At 39.6% G+C, this 25,129-nt stretch overlaps 1 protein-coding gene across 1 annotated transcript in view; it reads right to left on the bottom strand.

Moving 5' to 3' along the window:
- Positions 1–330: 330 nt before the first annotated feature.
- Positions 331–25,129, bottom strand: part of acvr2ba (activin A receptor type 2Ba) — a 52,968-nt gene continuing 28,169 nt past the window's right edge. The window contains exons 2-11 of the mRNA XM_072678888.1: positions 13,616–13,823; positions 7,166–7,272; positions 5,364–5,512; positions 4,585–4,728; positions 4,325–4,468; positions 3,431–3,579; positions 3,157–3,271; positions 2,773–2,911; positions 1,592–1,722; positions 331–525 (exon numbers count right to left, since the gene is read on the bottom strand). Coding sequence (XP_072534989.1) covers positions 331–525; positions 1,592–1,722; positions 2,773–2,911; positions 3,157–3,271; positions 3,431–3,579; positions 4,325–4,468; positions 4,585–4,728; positions 5,364–5,512; positions 7,166–7,272; positions 13,616–13,823 — 1,481 coding nt within the window. The remainder of the gene's footprint in view (positions 526–1,591; positions 1,723–2,772; positions 2,912–3,156; positions 3,272–3,430; positions 3,580–4,324; positions 4,469–4,584; positions 4,729–5,363; positions 5,513–7,165; positions 7,273–13,615; positions 13,824–25,129) is intronic.

The raw sequence follows: 25,129 nt of genomic DNA on the forward strand, positions 1-25,129 counted from the left end.
TTGAGATGTCCTTCGCTGTTTTGATTTTTTTTTCACCTTTTTTTTACGTGTTTTCCTCTCTTGATAAAAATACAGTAGAGAAGTGTGCTGGTAGAATTGATCCGATCACAATAATAATAATAATAATAATTGTAGTAATAATAATAATAATAATAACCATAATAATAACAATAATTATAATAATGATAATTAATTTTAAAAATGTCAGGATAAAATAGCAGCTGCATTCATGTTGTTGTCTGAGATCCGCTGAGTCTGGAAAGACGAGGGTTGTTTCATTTGCTTGTATGCATTTTGAGTTTTTCTTCACTGTGAGCACTGCAGTGGGACTCAGATACTGGACTCTTTGGGTGGCAAGTCCACATTGGTGACCGAGGTCACCATGGATACGAGGCAGTCCGAGGTAGGGGCGCTGGTGAGGCGGCGGATCTGCGATATGCGCTCCTCTACGCAGCCTGCTGACAGTCGCGCCTCCGCGTCGTGGTCCCAGCACTCCTCTATCGTCTCACACATCTGCTCCAGACCCTGTATGCACACGCACAGTCAAGCAGGATCAGATACAGTGTTTACACTCGCATACTCACACACTCCGACGCAGATCAGCCATAACATTAAAACCACCGGCATAATATGGTGCGGAAAAAAGGGGTCAGACCAGTTGAGACATGGACCGCACAAGACATAGCTACTGTAGCACAAACTGCTGAAAAAATGAACGCTGGCTATCAGACTAGATGGACTAGAGTGGATGAGTCTCTGTCACATACTTAACAGTTGTCCTTGCCTGGAGCTTTTTTGATCACAAGACCAGCCTGTTGCTTTAGAGATGCTCTGACCCAGTCGTCTAGCCATCCCAATCTGACTGTTGGAACAAACAAAATTTTTGTGGAGACCCCTTCTAATGAATGGGTCACCTACTGTAAGTAGCACCTATAGCTGACACAGATGTGCAAATGCACACACAAGCTTGACTAGTCCTTGTAGAGACGTACTGCCAATAGAATAGGACGCTCTGGAGCAGATAGACATTAAATTATTGGCACCATGCCTATTGCCAGGCATGGGCTAGAGCAGCAGAAAGTCCACCGCACTTAACTGTGGAGCAGTGGAAACAGTGTTGCGCTCAATTTCTATTTCTAATTTCTTTTATATTTTAGCAGAAAAAGCTCTTTTTTTTTAATGCCCTTGATTTTGGAAGAAACAACGAATGAGAAGGTACAATACTTTTGTCCATGCAGCGTATATCTTCACAGAGATCCTGATATTTACCATTGTTTTCGTACTTGGGATTGATGAGGACAATGAGATCCATCATAAGAGCAGAGCTGTGAACAATTCCGCTTAAGACTTTTTTAATAGGACTTTTCTCAAGAACAAATTTAAGAAAATGATTAGGAAGATACTGGTCAATGGGGCCCGTTGTTCGTAGTCTTAGCCAAAACCAGCTGAAGTAGACGGAGCAACAGCCACTTTACCTCTCAAGTCTTAATCACAGGTTCTTACAAAGCGTTATTGCATCAGGGTAGTAGCACTCTCATTTCGTAGTAGCGAAGAATAATTTAATATAATACACTTTATCTTAAATACTTACAACATGCTTCAGCCAGCAGTCCTTCAACACCGGCCGCAGCTTTTTGTGGACTACCACGTCTTGCAGGTCCTCCAGGGACGGGTGCTGCCCAATTTCCTCTTCAAAGGGCAACATATACTCATCCACAGGACCTGGAAGTACAAGCACAGACAACTCCTAGAACCACTTTACTCAAATGCTGATTTACTGTAAGTGGATATTTAGGCTATCTAGTTCTCCCAGTTGAAGGTACTGTAGCTGATCAGCTCAGATCAGCACAGCCTTTATGTCAACCCAAAGTCTGCTAAGGCCTGATATACAGAATCTGTTCATTATGATTTATTTCACTTCTAGTCGCACTATCCTTACTTCCAATAATGACACAAGCTAATTTTAAAAACTAAACTGTAGGAAATTAAAGTTTTAATTTCTATTCATGTCTACATTCATTTTCTGCTCATAAGAAACCTGACTGTGTATACCAATTTTTAACAATGTAAAATGCCATGACATGCCAGTTGGGCTCAAAGCATGGACCACTGTTGCCACCCTGTTTAACCCTGTAAAACCTGAATAATCAAAACATTGCCAGAAAACTCTAATTATGTACAATTGGAACATTTATTTGACATTCTAACCAATTATATAAAAACCTAACACTTTACTTGTGACGTTTTTTGCATATTGTCGTAGAGGTTTGTTTGAGGCCTGTATTGCTAGAAAATGTTCATAATCTGGGCTTTTGCAGTGCAAAACATATAATTCAACTCATGCAGACACTTAATTAACTTATTACCACAGCTTGTCACATTTGTGCAATTAAATATATACAGGAATCCTACAACAAGTGTGAACTTATAGCCATTTTCACAAGCCAACTCTAATCAATTGTACTGGTTAACATTAGTCCAGACCTCTGTTGGGCATGTGTACTACTAAAACAGTCCTTTACCTTCGACACATATGTTCTCTTAGTGACACTGTTGAGCAAAATTTGTTGTACTTTTAAACTCTGTCCAATAAGGAATAAATACAACAGAAACAGTGTTGCTCTTAAGGTTTTTTTTATATAGATATTTTTTAATCCAAAGAGTAATCTTACAGGTCTACAGGCAACTTACTTTATCCCATCTCTTTGTTTCCCTGCCATCTTGCAACCTTATAAAAACCTGATCGTGTTATAAGAAGGCTTGAAAACTCACCATCAGCAGCTGTACAGCGAGACACCAGCTCCCACAGCACAAGCCCCATGGCATACATGTCTATTCTCAGGAATGCATCTCTCTGGAAGTTGATGGCTCCCTCTAGCACCTCAGGCGCCATGTACCTCCGTGTGCCAACCTGACAGAAGAATCAAAAAGTAACACTTGCTGTTCAGTATGAATTTTCATTTTACATTATTATTAAATGAATTCTTTTAACATTCTTAAAAAAATGTTCTGGTTAAAAAAAAAATGCATCAATAATAATAATAATTATTATTATTAACCAATTACTGATATTGAGACTACAAGTCCTCATCAGTCCACTGCCAAGATTTGCTCAAAAATATACCTGTGAACAACTCTCCTCATTCATATTCTTACCTGGCCATGTGTGTCTCCTGGTGGTTTCCCAGGCTCAAACCTCACCGCCAACCCAAAGTCACCAACGACAGCAGTCAGATCATTCTTCAGCATCACATTTTTACTCTTGAAGTCCCTGGAGGTTAGCAAAGCAAATCGTTAAAATGAGAGTCATTCTTTTCCAGGTAACCAACACTATATGCAGCAGCCAACACATCCTACTTGCAAATTTATTACGAGTTACAGTCCTGAATGGGTCTTTGGATTACACAGAGTAATACACTGTTCACAGCACCTGTGAGCAATAGCAGGTTTGGGTCCTTCTCCTTTGTACCGTGGTACATCTTCGTGGAGGTAGGCCAGTCCACAAGCCATAGTTTCAGCAATGTGGCACAAGTCATTCCAGCTTACCACATTACCCTTTAGATAATCAGTCAGTGAACCCTGTAGATCAGAGAGACAACACAGCTGAAAAATCTGCATGGGGCCAAGACAGTATTTTGAAACTGGATCAGCATTCAAAAGTCTGTAATCAATGTTTTTAATAATTTAAAAATGATTGAATTGTCAGATATATGTTTAAGTAAGTGATTCATACGCTGGCCCTGTGGAATAATGACATCTACATGTACCAAATCTAATATACTTCAATACATTATATTACAAATGACCTGTTGGAACATAATATAAAGGCCTCCAGCATAGCACACATTTCTCATTTCTGTTAACCTTTTGAAAGATTACTTAGTATTTGGCTTTAGTATATCTTGTAAAGTCCCACAGAGTTCTATTTTAGGGCCAATGAAACTGCTAATTATGACAATAATGTAGTTATAAGAGTATAATAACTGATGTGCGGGCTTACATACAGTCTACATGTACTCTAGCATTACTGGACCTTGCAGTAAGTCAGGGACAGTGGATTTACAGTATAATGAATAGGTTTCATCAGCTTAAATAAGTGAGAACATTCGCCTACTTTTAAATTACTGTTAATAACTTTAAGATTAATTATTTTTCATGTATTATTCAGTTCACGTACCTACTATGAAGCCAAGAACCAGGTTATGTATTTATGGATGTGAAAATAAAGACTCGTTAAACAGAATATGGAGTGTGAATGGGAGTAAGCATGTGTGTACGTGTGCTGGTGTGAACGGCAGCATCGAACAATTCTTCGCCTGCTGACCTTCTCATGGAACTCCGTAATGAGCCAGAGCTCCATTTCCAGGCTGGCCCCTCGTTTCTCAGCAGCGATGTACCGCAGCAAGTTGTCGTGCTTCATCCCTGGCGTGGAGAAGATATCACGCTCATTCTGCCACGACTGCTTGTCCTGAAACACGAAGGGAAAAAAAGTGCCTTGTAAGCAAAGGCTCCAACTGTGTACGAGTGGAATTCTAGAACTTGTGGAACACTTATTTTATGATGGGTAAAAGCACAGTCACAAACCTGAATGGGGAAGATCTTCACAGCTACATATTCATTCATCATCTGGGCCTTCCACACACAGCCAAAGCGTCCCCTAGCTTTGATCTCCAGCAACTGTAAGGGTTTTAGTCCTACCAGTGGAGATGGTGGAGCTGGACCTGGATCCTGATTAAAGAGAAAACCAGTTTAGACAAACCACTAAAATGCAATTTTGAGGATAAATGGGGTAAAACCATGGGGGCACAGTTGCCATTTTATATATCTTAATGGGCACCAAAGGCATGGCTTTTTTTTAATTTTTTGTCAGGCCAGAGAGTAGAACCCTTGCTGCTTTAGACAGCACACTAAATGCAAGCTAAGGTTAAGGTGCTCAGACAAATACCACACTAAAGAAAGCTGGCATCTCAAGGTGACTGCATGGTGGGAGTTTGTGAAACCAGAGCTACCCTAGATCCACTATAGATATCTCTGGTAGAAACTGCAACCTGTTTTCCTAAATTTCCCCACTGCGGGACTAATAAAGGACTATCTTATCTTATCCTATCTTAAATACCAGTATTTCAAACAGCCCAGAACAACATCATCATGCTATTCTATTGAGTGATTCAGCACAGATCTACAGCTGTACGAGTTAATTGGAGTACCATTTGAGTAGCGACCACTAGATGGAGACTAGTGCACTAGGAAAGAGCCTCTAAATTAGGCCAGGCAATACACAGTGAGCGTGAGAGGACAGTAAATAATGACAAGAAGGCCAGAGGAAAACAAATCAGAAAGGGTTATATAAATAGTGGTGTAACCTCATTGATGTCCACGTGGCCGTAGGGAGGCTTGCGGTGGCGATACATCCAGAATGCCAGCAGCAGCGCCATGGAGAGCATGGTAATGGGCAGCAGGGAGTAGACCATCACGTTCAACACAGAGAGCGCGGCGGGAGGGGGCTCGATAACTGAGAAGACACCATGTGTGAGAAAGAGAGAGAGAGAGAGAGAGCACTGATGAGAGCTAATGCTATGGATTAACCCACACAGAGAGCATGTGGTGGTAGTACAGGGGCTGATAAATACACATAAAACCTCCCCTCGTTAAACTGGCAAGGACATTGATGGCTGCTGAGAGCCCAGAGAGGCGGCAGTATGGCAGCCACAGGGCGGTTCAAAGTAAGCTACAGAATATTTATACAATTATCGTGAAAGCATAATACCACATATTAACCCAAAGAATTCACCTGAAAGTCTGTAAATAGAAGGAGAAGAAGCCAACTCGTGCGCGTAACAGTGCGTAACCCCATTCACTGGGTTTTCAATCTGACGACATTCAGCTGTGACCATGAACTGGCAATGTGGGCCTTAAACGATGTAGCGCTTTTAAAGCTGAGGAACATCTAACATTTATAAGGTTTTATATTGAACGAGGTTCACCACAGCATGTCACAGGCAAAAAATCAATGGTGAAACTTCGTCATGTTGTGAGTTCTGTAAAGCATACACCTGTTGAAAGAGTTTCCTGACAGAATCTGTGATTCAGGTTAACAGAGAAAAACATAACTGGGTCTTTTACACGGTGTGACGAGGAATACCATGAATGAGTAACTAATGAATGAGTAATTAACTAACTGATTAGCTAATTAGAGGCCTGACCAACAGATATACTGTAGAGTGCTTGGAGCGCCGGGTGGTCAAGCGGACTAAGGCACAGTCACTATGATCAGAGGATTGCTGGTTCAAATCCTGGTCATGCTGCCAAGGTCACAAGAGAGCACAATCGATGAGGAGAGAGAATATGTACGGGTAATTGGTGGTGCAAATTGGGAAGAAATTTGGATAAATGGGATAAAATGTATTAAAAATAATAAATAAACTGTGCTTCACTGACTAGCAGAAGTATCATTCTTCCTTTGTCACACCTCAACTCAATCAATAACAATTCTAATGTCAACTATTTTAAAATAATACTAATAATATTGCTACTACTACTACTACTGATGATAATAAAAAGAATAATAATAATAATACTAACAAAGTAAACAACAGAAACTCAGTCTAGTATCAGAAACTAGAAAAGTGAATCTCCTCAACAAAAAGCTCAATAGTTGTGCAGCTCAAACGCTTCCCTTTTCCAGGCAGTTGCTAAGTTGTTGCTACAGTATAATTGTTCTTGCGTGGTGATTGCAATGGTATCCTATGAGGTTGCTTTGGATTTGCTATGTGGTTGCTAGGGTGTTACTAAGTGGCTGCTAGTCAAAAACTAGACAAGTGAGGTTTTAGGTTCAGATTTTCTCATTTCTAGTAGAAAAGTCAAACAACAAACAGTTGTGCAGCTTAAATGCATCCCACTTCCAGAGATTTGCTAGCCTGTTGCTACATGGTCACTAAAGTGAAAGTGAAGACAGAAAATAGGTGGTTAGCTAGGTGGTTTACTCGGAATTAAAGCACAATGGGCCCCCTATTGGCACAGCTAAATTCCCTAATGGAACTTTCAATACAGAAACACCTATATGTTGGCAATATTGGCTGATGTTTTGGCCAAACAATATACTGGTCATAAATAAACAAACAATTAATACAAAGATCATAAATATGCAATGAAACTGTTCACTCACCTGGTCCGCTGACATCGGGTAAGTGTGTGAACCTCTCGTTACAGAAGCTGCCCTCGCAGCAGCAGAAGAACACTTGTGGGTTCTCCTCGGTGGCCACACACTCTTGCCTAGAGTTTGGGACAAGAAGTAAAGACCTGTGAGACCACTTTTTTTCCCTCTCTTTGACAAAACTGTTGATATGCAGAATTTTGGGTACGTGAACTGAAAAAGCACCACCACCACCACACACACACTTGCAGGGTGGAACTGAACCCCCTTCAAGTCAACAGATTCTTCTGCATTGTAATGCACTCAAAGTAAATGTTCATGGTAATCATTCAAATATTTATCAGCAGGTCTTCACATTGAGCTTGTATTAAAAAAAAGCACTTGAAAGGACTACTGTTTGCTGCATAACAGCTCGTTTCTGTTGGGTGAGCTTTTTTTTCCACCAGCTTTGCTCACTGCTAAATTTTTCCAGGTAGATCTGATCTAGGTGGTTCAGGTTGCTTGGATGATTCTTATGGACCACATTTTTCAATTAGTGCCACTAATTCATAGTTGGGTTCAGATCTTTGACTTGGTCATTGCAGATAGTCATTTTTCTATTCAACAACCTTATGATCATATAGTTTTCATAGGGAGAGGCTGACAATTTGCACCATCCAGCCATTCTTCAGTTTCAACAAGACACCAAATTCCCAGGAGGAGAACATCTACACATGATGCTTAACTGCTGGGATAGCATTCGTTGAGGGATGGTAGTCTTAGGTTTGTACCACACATGGAGGCCTAAAATCTTCAAACTGACCACAAACCTTATGCCAAATTTCTGCTGGGTCACTTTGATTCTTTTTGGAAACTTCAGACATGCTTTGAGTAATGGTTTCTGGGCACTAGCTAGTTCTATGAGCTCCTAATACTTAAATGAGCAGTTCAATCAGGTGTGTTCAAGCAAAAAAAAAAAAAAAAAAAAAAAAAAAAAAAAAAAAAAAAAAAAAAAAATAATAATAATATATATATATATATATATATATATATATATATATATATATATATATATATATATATAAATAAAAATAAATAAATATTACCAAACTATGCTGGACTCCATCCTTCTATGACCATTTCTCAGACCAGGGATAATTTATACATGGGTAACAAAGTGCTCCAATTTGAGTAATGGCACAGTCCAGTTCAGCATTCAGTTAACTGGATGTTTCAGCAAGAAAAATAACTGGCCACCTGTTCGGCCTGTCATGGATAAAAGACTGCTGGGGTCTCCTGCTACCTTCCTCAGACTAGTTGCCCACCTTCCATTACCGACGAGACCAAAATTTAAACTAACTTATTATTCATTAGCTTCATTATACCTACTATCACTATTGCTCAGAATATTTACGATTAGATCAGTACCCCCGTGCATAACAACAGATTAATGTGGTGTTACGGTGCCTTTTCACCATTTATCAGTAATTCTTTTAGTGTTTTCCCCCCAAAGAAGGAAGGATCCCTCTTGTAAATCTGAACTGTAAAACTGGAGAGCTTAGAAAATGTCAGCTCTACAGAGGACAACCCCAGATTCGTACTATAGCAACTCATTCAGGGCCTCGTAGATTTACCAACTACCCCTGATCACAGTGTGAGGTCCTCTACCTTAAAAGACATACTCCAGCATAATCGGTCTGCCATGCCTGGGTTACGTTATCAAGAACCAGTGAGCCTAACTGATGCATTTCCTTGCCTTTAGAAAAGAACGGAAAACGTTCTGGTAAGAAACTCACTTACAATAGAAGCCCCTGGGAAGTTGAGTCAGAGAAGCTTTAAAATCGGTGATCACGTACAGCAAAACCAGCACTACGTGAAGTTTAGTACAGGTTCTGACCACTGGAGCAACAGTAGAGGTTTTCTGGTAACCATGCATCAGCCAGGAAGCGGCAAAAACTCCACCCAAACCACTGTGCTGGTAACAAACGAACACAAATTCTTCCCTCTGGAAAACTCTTGTTTCTCTCATTTCATCTCAGACATAATAAATTATACATTAGACTGGGAGACATTAATATAGAATCAGAATACAATGTACCAATATTTATTTTGTCTGATGTCTGATGAGTTGGAGAGGACAAAAAAGAAGCAGTGGTGGCACGTTTTAATTTTCATCAAAATGAATCACTGTGTACAATGACTTAGCATTTTACATGCTGCACTACACCAAATCCAATTAACCAGGACTAATTATGCTCTCTGTGTAATGAAACACGCAGTTGGTCAGTGCTTTTTAAGCACTGATGATATCCAATTTATCACGATTACAAATGATTCCATCATACCAGGAGGCACTAATTATAACAGCTTCATTTAAGAATATTTTGACAAAAATATTCGAAAACATCTCAGTCACACATAACGTTCACCGATAATTCAACAACTGCCATATGGCTTCTAATTGTGTTTCCAGTCACTGAGCGTTCCAAGCACAAACACATCAAATTTGTACTCAGTAGTCGACTGTAGGCTACAGGTGAGGCAGCAGACTGAGATTATGTTGAAAACCACTGTAGCATTGTGCATATCGCAGCGCAACACGCTCATGCCCAGCCTACCAAACAGAGGAATGGCCGCTGACCAGGCATGACGGGAGCGCCTGACTGACCTCAGCAGTGGGGACAAGAGGGAGAGATCTAGCACTAGTGTGATGATTCTGCTGATGGGGCACACCCTGACTAACGCTCAGTCAGCGTTCTATAGCACATGGCCCGTTATTCAGCGCTGTTGTCTATTTGTAAGGCCGGGACCGGGCACAGGCCTTCGCTCCCATTGCAGGGCCACAAGAGGTGACCTCGGTGGCCTGAAGGAGAACGTTCACCCTTCAGAGTGCTGACCCAGTGGCTCAGGCACAAGACAGTGCTACTCACTCTCACCAGCAGAAACACCAACACTGGCAGGGAGGAAGCTTTGCCTCAAATGTTGAGAACTGATGTTGATGTTGCAACGACCCACACAAAAGGGTTACTAGGTTATTACAGTGAGCTACTTCAGCCGTGTTACAGCAGCTAGCGATGAGAGAAACTTCAGACGTTTATTTAGCAATATTAAAACCTCAGAAATAGGGCTCTCCTAATACAGTGGGTTTACTATTATCCCTGCATAATAGCCCCATATCTTTTACATGTGAAAAGAACACAATTTATCTAATACTACTACTTCTAGTTTCCTCTTCACTTTTACAGGATGTTCTGAACAGCTTGTTTAAATTCATAGCAATATCTACTAAATAATTAGGATTGAAAGATAGGGAGATGGTGATAAAAACAACAGATGAAGACTAATTTTACTTTAGGAATAATCTGATATTTTATTGTCTTTTACTGATAAAACAATATATTATTGCAGGGCTTTAATACGTTGATTGCCTAAGGTAAAGTATGTTCTCTGCAGGGAGTTCCCCAGAGAGCGACACCATGTAAGGACAATTGTTGATGGCCCTGATAGTATAATAATACTTCATCTCTTCATACATCTCTTCATACATCATCTCTAGAACCCCTGTAGGTTCTAGAGATGATGTTGTCTGCATAAAAGGTACTTTTGTGCGCATGGTTAAAAGAGACTAAACAGCCATGAACTTACTCCTCTCAAAATGAGCTATCCTGAGATATCCAATAATATATTATTTCTTACGTGATTTCTGTTGAATTAGTTCATGCTGAAAGGCATATGTAAGCTAACCTGCAGCAGATTTATGTACATGTACAAGTGTGTAAAGAGTCACAAGGGTCAATTACAAGAAATTTGGTCAATTGTTCAAGACTGGTTCTCTAACAACATGCAATTCAATAGTCTGGAAATAGTGATTTCTGCTCAATATTTACGAATTAAGCTGGCTATCTGTCATGGTACATTAACTCCCCTGCATCCCTTGCACTACAGGAACTGACGTCAATTCTACATCCATATGAATGGATGGGCGATGATGAATGAACATAAATCCAGTTCTAACCTGAAGGGATAAAGATGGGGCCAGACAAGTAAAATACTGTGCAACTAGACTCCACCTTCACTCCATCAGCATGCTTTAATACCCTGGAGGTGTGTGCTTATCCCTGGGCATCCCACCCCACGGTGGACAGCACTGGTTTCTCACAGCACAAACCTCTGTGTGAGCGGCATAATCCAACACAGAGTGATGCCCCAAAGATTAGGCAACCTGGGATTGCTGGAGTAATCTTTTTTAAGCAGCAGTTTTGGTGACTGGCCCACTTTCACAGTATTACAATAGCAGGGAAATTGTTTCGCCAATACTCCCACAGTGAGGAGCTGTACAAAGCTGAGCATTTGGAGTTATGATGAAATAATTCCTGTTTATATGACCAATTTCAGAACATAAACTAGAACTCTTTCATTTGGTTGCAGCAGAGTACAATAATAAATAACACGCACATAAATGTGCACTGAGACAATCCGGATCCTTTCAACTCCCAGCTGATTCATTCAACAGTGCATTTTACCTGTCTGTATACTGTAGCACTGTAGCTCCATTAGTTCTTTCACAGCAATGCAGAGGTTTTTTTTATAAGACCTTGTAAAAACAATGTAGGGATGTCACTACTGATTATTTTACCAATCAAATTTTCAAACAACTTTTGTGTAAAGGTAAGAATAAGGTAAGTTATTTAACCCCTTCTCTCTAGAGAGGCCACCCAGGTGCTCGTTCAGTCTTCTCACTTCAAGACTTGATTACTGCAAACTCCCTTCTGGCTGGTCTCCTTTTGCAATTAATCCAGAATGCAGATGCATGGGTTGTTCCCAATGTTTCTAAGTTCTAAGTTCTGTCACTCCTCTGCTGCGTGTTCTACACTGGCTTCTTGTATCTGCTGCCCGCATCAGATTCAAAACCCTGATGCTGTCCTACAAAGCCAAGAATGGACCCGCCCCTTCGTACTTGATTGCAATGGTCAAAAGCCGATCTGTACCAAGTACGGCTCGGTTTGACGCACCATCTCTTAAGATTTATGGAAGACAAGCATCCAGGCTTTTTTCTGTCCTGGCACAGAAGTGGTAGATGAACTTCCCCTGGGTGTTTGAACAGCAGAGTCGCTCGCTGTCTTCAAACGCAGACTGAAGATCCTCCTCTTCCAAGAATACTTGGGTGAAGTGTAGTGCCGAGTATTGTGGTCTCCATACTGACTATTGTATTTAGAAGTAGTATTTAAGCTTACATTTACATTTATGGCATTTAGCTGACGCTCTTATCCAGAGCGACTGCCAGGGTTACTCGTATTACAGAGGTGGGGCAATGTAGTGTTAGGAGTCTTGCCCAAGGACTACTGGTGTATTGCAGCATAGCGCAGCATAGTCCAAGTTTATGCAAACTAGCTTAAGGTTCTCTTTAGGAAACATTTAAGCACTTTTTTAAGTCGCTTTGGATAAGAACGTCTACTAAAGGCCGCTCGCTGTCTTCAAACGCAGAATTAAGATCCTCCTCTTCCAAGAGTACTTGGGCGAAGTGTAGTGCAGAGTATTGTGGTCTATTGGACTATTGTATTTAGTAGTAGTATCTAAGCTTAGAGGCATCTTTTGAATTCAAGTTTATGCAAACTAGCTAAAGGTTCTTTTTAGGAAACATTTAAGCACTTTAAGTCGCTCTGGATAAGAACGTCTACTAAAGGCTTTAAATGTAAATGTAATTTATTAATACTTTTCGTTGCTTCCATGCAAAATCTTGCATCTCTATTTTTGCCAATGGACCAATATACATAGTCTTCCACTGGAAGCTAGGACTATTTTTTCCATCTTTTGTAAAGTTTGTTTTTGAAATTGTATTTGTTGGAATGTCATGAGGAATGGGAAATACTACGCAACATAGAAATATGTCAACATTATCTTAACGAGCAAAATATTCTAATATCAGTAATAATGTAATAAACTTCATTTATTGAAGAATTGCAACAATATTTGGCATCCCTTTATTTGGATGGTTCACTGGATAAGAACGTCTACTAAATGCCTTTAATGACAGCTAACCGGTAGATGCAAAAGTAGGTCACCAGTGAGCACAGAGCTAAAATTCATTTAGGATGTGATATTAAACACCAACTGGACATTTAACAAAAGAACCAATAGAACACATCCTTTGGCTCTCTTGAATCCGAACGCTCTGCTGCAGCTCTGCTTTAGCTCTGCTATAAACTCCACTGAAAAGACATTCTTAAACATTACAACTTCATTAAGCCTTGTGGGCCCGGGCTGTTTTAGAAGAGCATGATTTAAGACACTGCTCATGCAGACCTCTCGACACCAGTTGTAGTGAAGTGTTCAGAAGTCCAACAGATAAGCTCTAACAGAAAATTCCTCACATCATAAGAAAACATTCCACATATCACTGAGAAAAGACGAGACTTCTTACTTTCACCAACATAATCTCAGCAGCTCTTCAGTGTGGTGTACTATATCATGACTATGGCTGACCTGTCATAGCAGTTGAAGTCATCCAGCCAGCAGCCCTTCTTCACCAATTCGATGGTGCCAGAGTTGTTGCGCCAGGAAGCGTAGCAGTGTGAGCGTTTGTCCTTCTCGCCCTCGCACCGCTCCACACCACTCTGGTTGGTCTTCTCAATCTCCCAGTTGATGTTGTAGTACAAACACTCGCGCGTCTCCACCTCTCCATGGCTGGGTCCTACACAAACACATAAACAAATGAAGGTGAGTGATGCTCATACTTGGAATTAATTTGCTTTTTTGATGGAATGTCATGAGGAATGGAAAATACTGTGCGACATAAAAATGTCAACATTATCTTAACGAGCTAAATATTCTAATATCAGTTAGTACAATTGTATACAGTCAGAATCAAAACATACAGATACATAGTTTTAGTTACCCTAGGGGTGTAATAAACTTCATATATTGAAGAATCGCAACAATAGTTGGCATCCCTTTATTTGGATGGTTCACTGTAGAAGCCTCACTTAACATTCAACTAATATTCAACTGAATATGTATTAAACGCAACTGAACTCTTAGTTGAATGTAAGTGATTGTCTATTGATAGTAACCCTAAACCTGATCCTAAGCTTAACCTTACCCTTTGAGGTAAATTTAGGGTTGATTTAAGGGTAAGGTTAAGGTAAGGGTTAGGGGGAGGTGTAGTGTTACATTCAATAGACTGTCAACTTACAGTTCAGTTGCATTTAATACATATTCAGTTGAATGTTGAGAGCAGTTGAATGATCTACGAGGCCTCGATACATAGACCATCCAAGTAAAGTAATAGCTAATAACTGGCTATACTGCACGGATTCTCAAAAACACCACAGTACTCATTTTTAGTTTACATGTAAAGATAAAGAGACAGTGGTTCATTTTGTGTTGTGTTTAAACCCAGACTGACAATCCACATAAATACTGTGTTGAATCAAGGCAACCGGAAAAACAAAAAACACATGACCCAGATAAATTAAAATGCAAGAAAATATCGATATATTGAACTATCGCAAAATCATTTTTTGTATTACTGTATTGATTCTCAAAAACACAGCATAGATTTTGAATTAACAGTTTATATACAGAGATTTTTAAACCGTTATCTGTTGTGTTTAAACCCCCTCTTCTGATCCCACTGACTGTTCTGATTGCAGAAAAAGTTACCTTTACTTTTACTGAGATTTAATGCAGATGATGGGGTTTTATATAACAACAGTTTTCCTAAACACCCACAACAGCATCATAATTCATTGAATCGGAACCCCTGTATTGCCAATACATAGTGTCAAACTAAACACTATATGACTGACTGTTAACAGTGAAATGTCAAAAATGTAAGTCCACAGTTTTCTGATTTCTAAAACTCTGACTGCAGAAATGTAATAAGTTTAAAATGACATAAATAATGCATGGGCTGAAGCTTCTCTGAATTCTTAGCACTTCTGATGTTTTCAGTTAACCAGTTTAGTGTTTAATGTTAAATGCGAAGGTATTACATGCCAGTTTAGCAAATCAATCAGTAACCACATTAACCCATTCGAATCCTAAAAAAAAAAAAGTGATGCTTGTCACATTAGATCTAATTGTCTATCATTATGTAAAACAAGCCACTTACAGATTTTCAGTAGGATTTGGGCTACACTGCTAAAAATCCACCCATTAAAGAGGACTTCCATAGTATTGACAACATTCATAACTGCATAACTCCGGGGTAGGGTGGTTTTGTGGGAAGTGGTCCGTTCTAGAGACCAACTGGCAACTCACAATTGTTCATAGTGGTGAGGAATGGAACCAGACTATAGCATACAGATCACAGTGCAGGGGTTACCATTCAATATATATTGCCATACTACAGGCAAGGCAAGCTATTGCATTTTTTAGGAAATTGTAGGAAAACTAATGGCATAAAAAAAACACGTGTTTATATTGGAGTGTAAAAGTTTAACACTAGCTACTATCTAGCAGTGTTTAAACACAACAATAAATAAACTCCAAATCTTTACATGTTTACAAGCTATTTGAAGTTGACACTTTTCTGAAGAATCAATACAATATCTTGCAACGCAAACAGTGATCAAGTGTACTGATTTGATGAACTGTAATTTACATGTATTTATGCCCTATATTTTACTGTTACCACCATTGCACATAACATAAGACAAGTAGGTTTTCTGGTGGTTTTGCACAGTGTTGGAGACACTGCTATCTCTGGTTCCCATTACCACTGTAAAAGCATCTTGGCCTACACTGACTACATTCTCCTTCAAGGTTCCACAGATTTGTCAGCCAAACTATTCATCAACTGGATGCTATTCCTGCTCACCTGCGGCAACTGTTCAGCTGTTGCGAATGGTCACAAGGTCGACACAAACGCCAACAACCAAAAACTAGGAATTCCAGGCCATTTCAGTTTCACACAGACTGTTCGCTCCTCAGAATCAGCGCTTGCTCTCCACCAAAACCAATTAAAGCCACAGCCTGAATTTGGCAATGCGTCAAAGATGAGCAACGCAAAACATCCAATCATGACAGAGAGCCAACTCTGGTTTCCTGTTTGGTCAAAACAGCATTTCAGAAAAAAATGGACTGAACAGTGATACCATTTTTGAGGGTTAAATGTCTGATCCTGTGAACAGACCTGCAGTAACCTCACAAACTATAAACATAGCAGTCAGCAGCTGAAGAGGCTGAAAGAAATGAGAAGTTACTGCCAGCAATGGTCTTGCAGCAAGTCTTAGATTAGGCTTTGAAAACAGGTCTGAAAGTAGTTTTGAATGCAAGCCAAAGCAAAAGAAAGTTTGGGTCATGCTGACCTTAATCTCACAATTCTGAATGTGTGTAAATCTTACACTCAGCTCAATTAAAATTCTGTGAGAGGGCCACTTCTACCGTGAGCTGGGAACGGTGCCAGAACTGCACCCCTCCTCTTAAAAGCTCTTTCCTTTTCCAAACACTCACTGCTATCTACAAACAGAACTGCTGGCGCTTTCACTCTGTTCCGCTCCAGTAAAGCATATGGTGAGGTAGGGCTAGGCAATATGACAATATTTAACATTATTTTGATAAATCACATCACAACATCCATTTCTGGGAATATCACGGATATCGCCAGAAGTTCTAGAACAGCTACATGTTTCATTATGAACAGGGATGTCCCCACTGGATCTAGCAGATGAGGATCGATCCAGCCATAATTAAATGGACTGGGTACTGCTACTCTTAAGCCCGCTGCGCTTACACTTATATTTCATTAAAAACTAGGGTGGCACGAGATTGGAAAAACCTGACAGTGCAATATATATTATTTTATATATAAAATTTCTATTGCAATATAAATGAAAATAAAGAATAATAATAATAATAATAATAATAATAATAATAATTCCATCAAGTCCACCAGCTCACCCGATTTAAGATCAGTAATTACTGATTTGTTTGGCAAATCAATGTTGATGATAACTACAAATAATACTAGACTCCCATGAGGAGAACATTAGGGGTGTTTTAATGAATACATTGATGTAAAACTACTACTTTCTATATAAACATTATTTTATAGTTATTCTTCATGTTTAACTGAGTTAAAATAAAAATAAATAAATAAAAAAAAAATAAAAAAAAACTTATGGCCCAGATATTTATAATTTATATATAATTTATACAATCAGCTAAAACGTTAAGACATATTTTATACATACAAAAAATAGAAATGCTTCATTCTCACAATAATTTCAGAATGTCACATTACATACAATAGTGATTTTCCCTCAGAATTAATAAAAAACAAGATGGGCATTCTGGGTAATTGACTATGATTTAATAATCATTTTTTAATCTCTCTTTTTTTTTTTTTTTTTTTTTTTTTTTTTTTTTTAAATGTGACACCCCTTATCACTTCTTTTTTAGCCTATGTAAACCTGTCAGGTATCAAAAAAAGGATAAGCATAGTGACATATGCATTTTCTTGATGTATTATGATATTATATTTATGCCATGCCGCCCACTCCTATGATGAGGTTCTGTCAGACTCTAGGTCTGTCTCACTGAGGTGTGATCCGGGGAACTGGGGTGTCCTCAAAGCATCACTCAAGGCTAAAATCTCAGAGGAAGGCAGTCTATAGGAAGCCAGCGTGGCCTATCTATAATGAAGTGAATGACCCAGGGTATCATGTACGCCAACACTGCAGAGCCTGTCCCAGCACGACGACAGGGGGTTGCATCACCCTCAAGAGCGAGGCTGCGTTTATCAGAAAGCAAAGCTCAAGGGCGACTGGGAGGACTGTGTGCTAGAGGTGACGTCCTTTAGGAGCAACTCGGGCACGTTCCTATTTCGCCCCGAAGCACAATCAGGCCATCGAAGATGCCCAGGGCACAGTAGGTGCCAAGGGGGAGGATCCATCTTTACTGAAAGCTCCAAAATATCTATCCAAGAGCACATTTATCAGACAGACAGCCTTCGCATCCTCATTATAAGAAGACAGCTGTTCAACCTATCTTGCGCAGAAATGTGTCACAAAGTTGCCCTTGCACCATCAAGTACTATAAATTTCAAGTCTGTGATGCAGTCACCGTTAACTGACAATCCAAATGAATAGCTGTTCACTGTAGAGGCTGTCTATTGCCACAGTCCAGAAGAAGCAGTGAAGGAAATCTGTACGATTTCTAAAGCTGTTTTCCAGTCGGAAAATGAGGCTCACCTCTGACGGGGTCGGCTCAGTATAAAGTAATGAACTGCGCTGGGAGTGCATGATTACAGAGTATAAAAACTGTCAGCGCATGTAATTCCCCACGTACTGTAGAGTTGTCTACAATCGGTTGGGCTGAGCGGAGAGAACCGGCGGACAAGGGCAGAGTAACCTTGTGCAGGCCCGGTGGAGGTGGGGGTCAGAGCGAGCGAGGATGATAACACCTCAGGTGCACCCAGAGATCCAAAGAGGAACTGCCTTATCATACTGATCCAAGATCAGCAATCTGCAGGAGAGGGTTGTTCAGATAAAAACAACAGATGTGGGAAACTAACGTTAGTAGTATGCATGTGCCTCCTCAGGAAAGAAACCCACACCTGACCGACACCTGTACTTCAGACTAAATACCCTGTGATCAAAGCCAGCAGGGGAGCATGATATGGACAAATTCCTAGTTCTGCGATACAATTTGTACACACTACAATTATGGGTAAAAGACTGCATTTTTTAGCCCAGAGCAAATGCCTTTTGTTGGTGTACATGAATATACTATATTACATCTGTAGCATTTACTAACACTCTTAACAATCTTAACGAAGCAATATGCACAGTAATCATCAGTCTTGCCCAACACTCTTAAAAATAAAGGTTCTATGAGCAATGAGAAGTATTGAGAACTTATTTTGGATCCATAAAGTTGCACGTCTGTAGAGATGAGTGTGAAAAACTGTTTTCTCATCTGGTAAAGAACCTTTATTTCAAGGTTTTGTAGATCTAAAAAAAAAAAAAAAAACAAAAAAAAACAAATGTCCACTCACACACACATCTCCGACATGGATCCTTCTGGAACCACAAGCGGGTCTTCTATGGCATGACTAAAAGAACTATGTAATGTTAAAAGTGGACTCCTGCTGTATAGATGGTATGCTTGGCCAGCTGGCATGAATGGCTGCAGTGCTACCCACTATACTATACCCCAGATCATCACTGTAATTTAGTATTCATCAAAACACCCAGCAAAATAAGAGAGAGACCAATATATAGTGCTGCTACCGATATGGGTCCTACTGGAGTAACCGTGTTTCCTGCTAACAGATCTTAGGACAAGGGCTTTAAAACGTGTCAGTGCAGGCTCTGGAAACAGAAATTAGTAAGTAGTAAATAGTAGTAAATCCGTTCAATTTTAGCAGATAAAATGCTGTTCACTCTTAAAATACAAAAAAAAAATAAAAAAAAGCAAAATTACAAAAATTACATATTACATTATGTAATTATACATATATACACATACATACACACATATATATATATATATATATACATATATACACACACACACACTCACTAGGTTAGGTGACACCAAGGAAGAAAGGATACAGAATTTGAAAGACATGAAATTAGAGATGGAAACACATCCAAGACATATATTTAAAAAATAAATAAATAAATATATATATATTACAGACTTGGTGTTTTTGTTGAGCAAAACAGTTTAGAAACAAAAAGCAGTCTTAACTTGTCCTGACTGAGGTTTTTACCATATAAAAGTCCAAGCTTGTGACGGACTCTGGAGAAGAATAAGGAAAGGTGTGCTCCAGACTCCAGAGTGTGTTTGCGGGGAAGTGTGAGAGAGAGTGCAGATAGAACAGTAGGCCAGTGAGCTGTTCATCCCCTGCCTGGCGGGGACCTGTATGCGTGGAGCCCGTGTTTACTATATAACGTGAATTTGGCAGCGGCAGCGACGGCAGATGTTCTCGCCAATCTGTGCGTTGCGGTTGCTAGGTAACGGCGAATGTGGGAGTAGCACTGTCACCCCTCCCCAGACAAAGGGCTTTTTCAGTAAATCGCGCGCACGCACGCACGCGCACACACACACACACACACACACACACACACACACACACATCCATACACAAACACTGCTGGGCTGGGTTGTAAATGAGGACAGGCAATGCCAATGTGCTGTTTGAGTTGCTGTACTACTAGGGGCGCATACTAAAAACCCCCGCTGCCTCAGAAATGGACCCTCTTCAACATTCAGGGCCTTAATTTACGAGCTTCCATGGGGACACTGAGGCTAATGGCAATAGCAGATGTCAGCAACACAAAGGGAAGCATGTCCTAAAAACATTACTTGAGGAACTGGACCCTTTGAGATGAGTCTTATTGCCACTGGTCTGCCTGTACATTATGTGGGCAATATAATTTTAGTGTAACCAGCCGTTTTTCTTCCTAGCTATTCAGATCAGCTGGCAGAACGCCTTACTAGTTCCTCGTTCCCCCACCCCCTCCCAATGGAACACATTCCCTTCCAAGCTCAACCACAAAAATGACAAGCTAAATACGTTAATACAGAACTGTCACAATCGAATGGTAATTATTGAGCAACCCACCAATTACTTTGATGGTCGATAAAAAAAAAATAAATAAAAGAAAAGTATTTATTTAAAGCCATTTAAAGTACTTGAGATCTTGTGAGCTCCTTTGAGGAGCAAAGCTTGATTCCAGGTTTCCCCAGATGCCCAGTCAGCACATGAAACTGTTCAGTTCAATCACCAGCTCCCCTGATTTAACATCATTAAGCACGGATTTAGCGAACCAGGTGTTGGATGATAACTATACACAATACTCCCATAAGACTACCATGAGGAGAGCTTTGGAGCTGTTTAATGAACACATTGGACTACTTTTAATCATTGCTTTTAATATTAATGTTATTTGTATTTCTAATCAGGCTGTATGGGCATTATGGTACACAATACAATACCCCGACATCAGTAGTGACAGATTCTTAAAACGTGCTTCAGATTATCTACTTTTCATCTAATTAAACATTTCATTACACTGCTTGTACTGAAACATGCAGTTGATCAGTGTTCATTATGCACTAACAAAATCCTCAATATGCTCAGAAAAGTATTGTGTATGTATTATGATCAAATTTCATCATCATACCGTCCAGCTCTAATTTCTAGTATTACTTTTACTGAGCTAATTAACACGTACTTCCCAGATAAGAAGCTTTAAGTCCTCATTTTTACAGGTGCTAAACATTTAGACAATACTGTATATAACAGAGGTCATGCATATTTCTGGTTTAAGTACACTGGGACAAACCGGCCGCCGCTGTACATCGACCCCATTTCGTTCGCGTATCGGTTTTGCACCGTTTTGTATTGTGACCATACGCGAGTTATAATGGCTTTAAAGTAAGATTTAAGGATATGCACCACATCAAGAAAACTAGAGTCATGTCACAGCTAAGACAGCTTAGACATATGATCCGGGTATATTCCCAGGTCTGAGCGCCAGTGTGCCTGTTCACAAGTCCATAAGCAATTAAAGAACTGCAACCATAAATAAGCAACCAAAGTACGCCTGTCCGCAGTGGAGTAAATAGACTGGGCTGCTAGGACAGAGCTGTCCATGTTCATGACGAGAACAAAAACACAGTCTACTCAGAACATGAAGCACACAGAACAACTATCTGTGCTCAGGGTCATTAGTGTTCACTGGTTCCACAGCAAAAAATGGCTAGCAAAAGTACTCCATGCACAGTGTTCGCTTATGCAGGCTCACAAGCTACTCCAGCTTCTGTTGCTATGGCTGGAACTTCAAATATTTAAAAATTAGTGGTGTTGTGTTTTTCTTAATCCTGTATGTACTAGAGATCCACCAAAACTGTGGTCTGATGCTGATATCTGATACTTTTCACATACATATCTGCCAATGCTGATACATAAACATCTATATCATGTAGAAATTGAGATCTGCATTCATTTCACGGAGAGATGGCATTTATTTTTTTGGGGGGGATATACACTATGTGTGGGTAATATGATCATATTTTATTATTATTGTGACAAATCCCTCCACATTGTGCTTTCCTGAGCATACTGTGGATATTACCAGTACTTAAAAGAACACTGATCAGCTGCTTGTTCCTCCAAGAGTCGAAAAATCTTGCTGTTTAAATGAATTTAGTGCATGGTTGAATGAAGTGAATTGTACTTAAAGAATGTGATCAGTTTAGTATTAGTTTAGCGGTGTTTTTTTTTGCATTTTTTACAGGGTTTTTTTTCTATCCAGCCAAACATGGCAAACATCAAAAAAAGAAAACACTGGCACAAGGTGTATTGTGAAAATGCTTCAAATATTGTAGTACAATAAATCAAATAAATGTCAGTATAATAATAAAATGCAGTGCATTTGACGCACTCTGGGTCTATATGGAACAATTTTTAAAAAGATCTTTTCCCCAAAATTGCTTCCCTTGTTTATAAAGAACCACTTAACCATGTTCATGTTATGTTCCACACACACAAGCACAGCCTTCACTACCAATCCCTTGAGGAACCACCTTTTTTAAGGGGGCAGCCCATTGTAACCATAACTTTCTGCTCTTTCAGTAACTATAACCATAAATACATAAAACAGTCGCTGTCATACAAACACCTTGTATCTCGTTCTTCACTTTTTGAGATAATCTGAATCTGGCAGTTGTTTTATAATTTTTGTATTATTTTATAATAAATGGACTAATAGAAATGCTCCAAAATTACATATGGCTTTTTATTTCTACTGAAAGTTAAACCATCAAGTCTTTTCTCCTGGAATGTCAGTTTCAGAGATACAAGGTTTTTGTGCAAAAGTGGCAAAAGTGACAAAAGCAGAACAAAGAGAAGCATAATAAAGAGAGAAAAAGAAAGAAGTGCCTAACCGTCTGAACCTTACTGTGCTAGCTGCTTTATGTTACTGGCAGTGACAGGACCGGCAGAGAAAGTCAACATCTGTTTCTGCTGTTCCTCAGGAGCTTACACACTTCCAAACCACACGGCCTCCTTCAAACATCTCGCTTCAACCACAGCACGGCTCGCTCACACGCTCCAACAGCAAGCATCCAGCCACGGACAAGAAAGCAGAGAAGAATAACCGCAGACACGCGCCACAAACATCCATGTTAACAACAGCTGAGTCGCAATGTGCGCTCTAACCAACGTTACAAGCGTTGCACAGAGAAATAGTTCAAGAAATAAAAACATCGCTGGGAGCAGTAATTTGAAAGATCTGCTAAACATTGTGTTAAGGAATGTATTGTGCATATCTTGAAGGATGATATTAACTGGTGACTGAAGGTGATAGTCTGCTATTCAGGCTTTCTGTCCAGAGTGAAAGGAATTCTTTAGTCAAACACACAAAAAGAGGCCTGTAATGGTATAAATAACTTTATTGCATTATTGCAATGATAGATTTAGCACAATACTGATATTAAGCACCTGATGTCAAAACTTATGTGCCTTTCATTTTATCTGTAGGTGCCAGCAGTCTGTTCTGCTGATACATAGATGATTTAAATATTCAACAACATAGGCTCGTTAAAACACGTAATTACTGCCAAGTAAAAAAAAAAAATGTTTACATGACACTACTCACCTACCAGTACAAAACTCTGTTATACCAGTATATCTGCTACATTGTAAACACACTGTTTAGTGATCAGGACGACATTTGCAGTAGCTACTGGACTGACAAGCGATACGTGAACGGAGGATAGGATGTGATGTTTTACAGAGGTCTGGAACTGTCTGGAGGTCTGTTTGGGGTGTTGTGTACATCCAACCATGAGATGCAAAGTCTCAAAAACAGCTGAGGGAGCTAAACGCTACAACAAAGAATGAGGAAACCAGCTTCCACACAAGATGTCTTCTTCGCAGTGAACGACGTGCCAACGTGTTAACTTGTCAGAAAAAGATCAGAATTTTTCACTGACAACAACTGCTGGAGAAATGTAAAAGGGCAACACTAAGCTGCAAATTCCGATGACCACGTTCACCATCACTACAAAAAGGCACTGTCGTTGGGTTACATGTCAATCATTGCAGGCAATCGACTACATCTCCCTATTCCCCATTCCTTGACTAAAACAATGCCACGGAGGAAGAAGAAAGCCATCCTAAAATAGTGTTTGCAACTAAAAATATTTTACTGCTATAAAAAAAAAAAACCTTCAAAAGCTTCAAACTTCAGACATTATTCCTAGGATCAAAGAAATGCTAGCAGCCGTTCTCTGCGAGTGTGAGTGAGTGCGAGAGCACACGGGAAACAAGAGTAAGAGAGAGGGAGCGAACGAGGGAGAGAGCAAGAGAGTGAGAGAGAAACTCATTTTCTTTGGCCCATAAAGACTGTCAGTCTACACCACTGTGTGAGCATGCAGGCCTTGAAAACACACCAACACAAAAACCTCAAATGCCAGCGACATTCCTGACAAGACCTTGCGTTGTAATTGGAAACAGAGACAGCAAACCACAAAACAAAACAGTTGGCGCTTCATCAAACCAGACATATTGAAGTTTTTCAGCCAAGACCCTAACTAGCAAGTTAGTTCCTTAAAGGAAAGACAGAAATTTAATGTGTTTAGAGCGTCTGTGAACTCAAATGACATGGTTAAATAAAGAAAGTCCCAAAATAATGCACAAAAAACTAACAAAAACAAAGAAACAAAGAAAAAAACAACAACTATTCCCTCAAATTGAAGCACATTGTGCAAACAATAAGATCATGCACATTTGATCATAGCCAGTAGCTATAAAAAGGCAGGTAGGCTGTTACGGAGGTCATTTCTTGACCACAATTTCACTGCTTCCCTGTTAGAACAAAAAAAACAACATTATTGCAATTAATATATTTTTCCTGGTATACATATTAAAATACATAAAAAAATACAGGTATTTCTATCCGATGTCAATAACTCAGCACATCATGACATTAATAATGCACTCTGCATCAAAGATTAGAATAAAATTACCATCATTGG

This window comes from Salminus brasiliensis, chromosome 5, assembly GCF_030463535.1.
Source record: "Salminus brasiliensis chromosome 5, fSalBra1.hap2, whole genome shotgun sequence".
Lineage (NCBI taxonomy): Eukaryota > Metazoa > Chordata > Actinopteri > Characiformes > Bryconidae > Salminus > Salminus brasiliensis.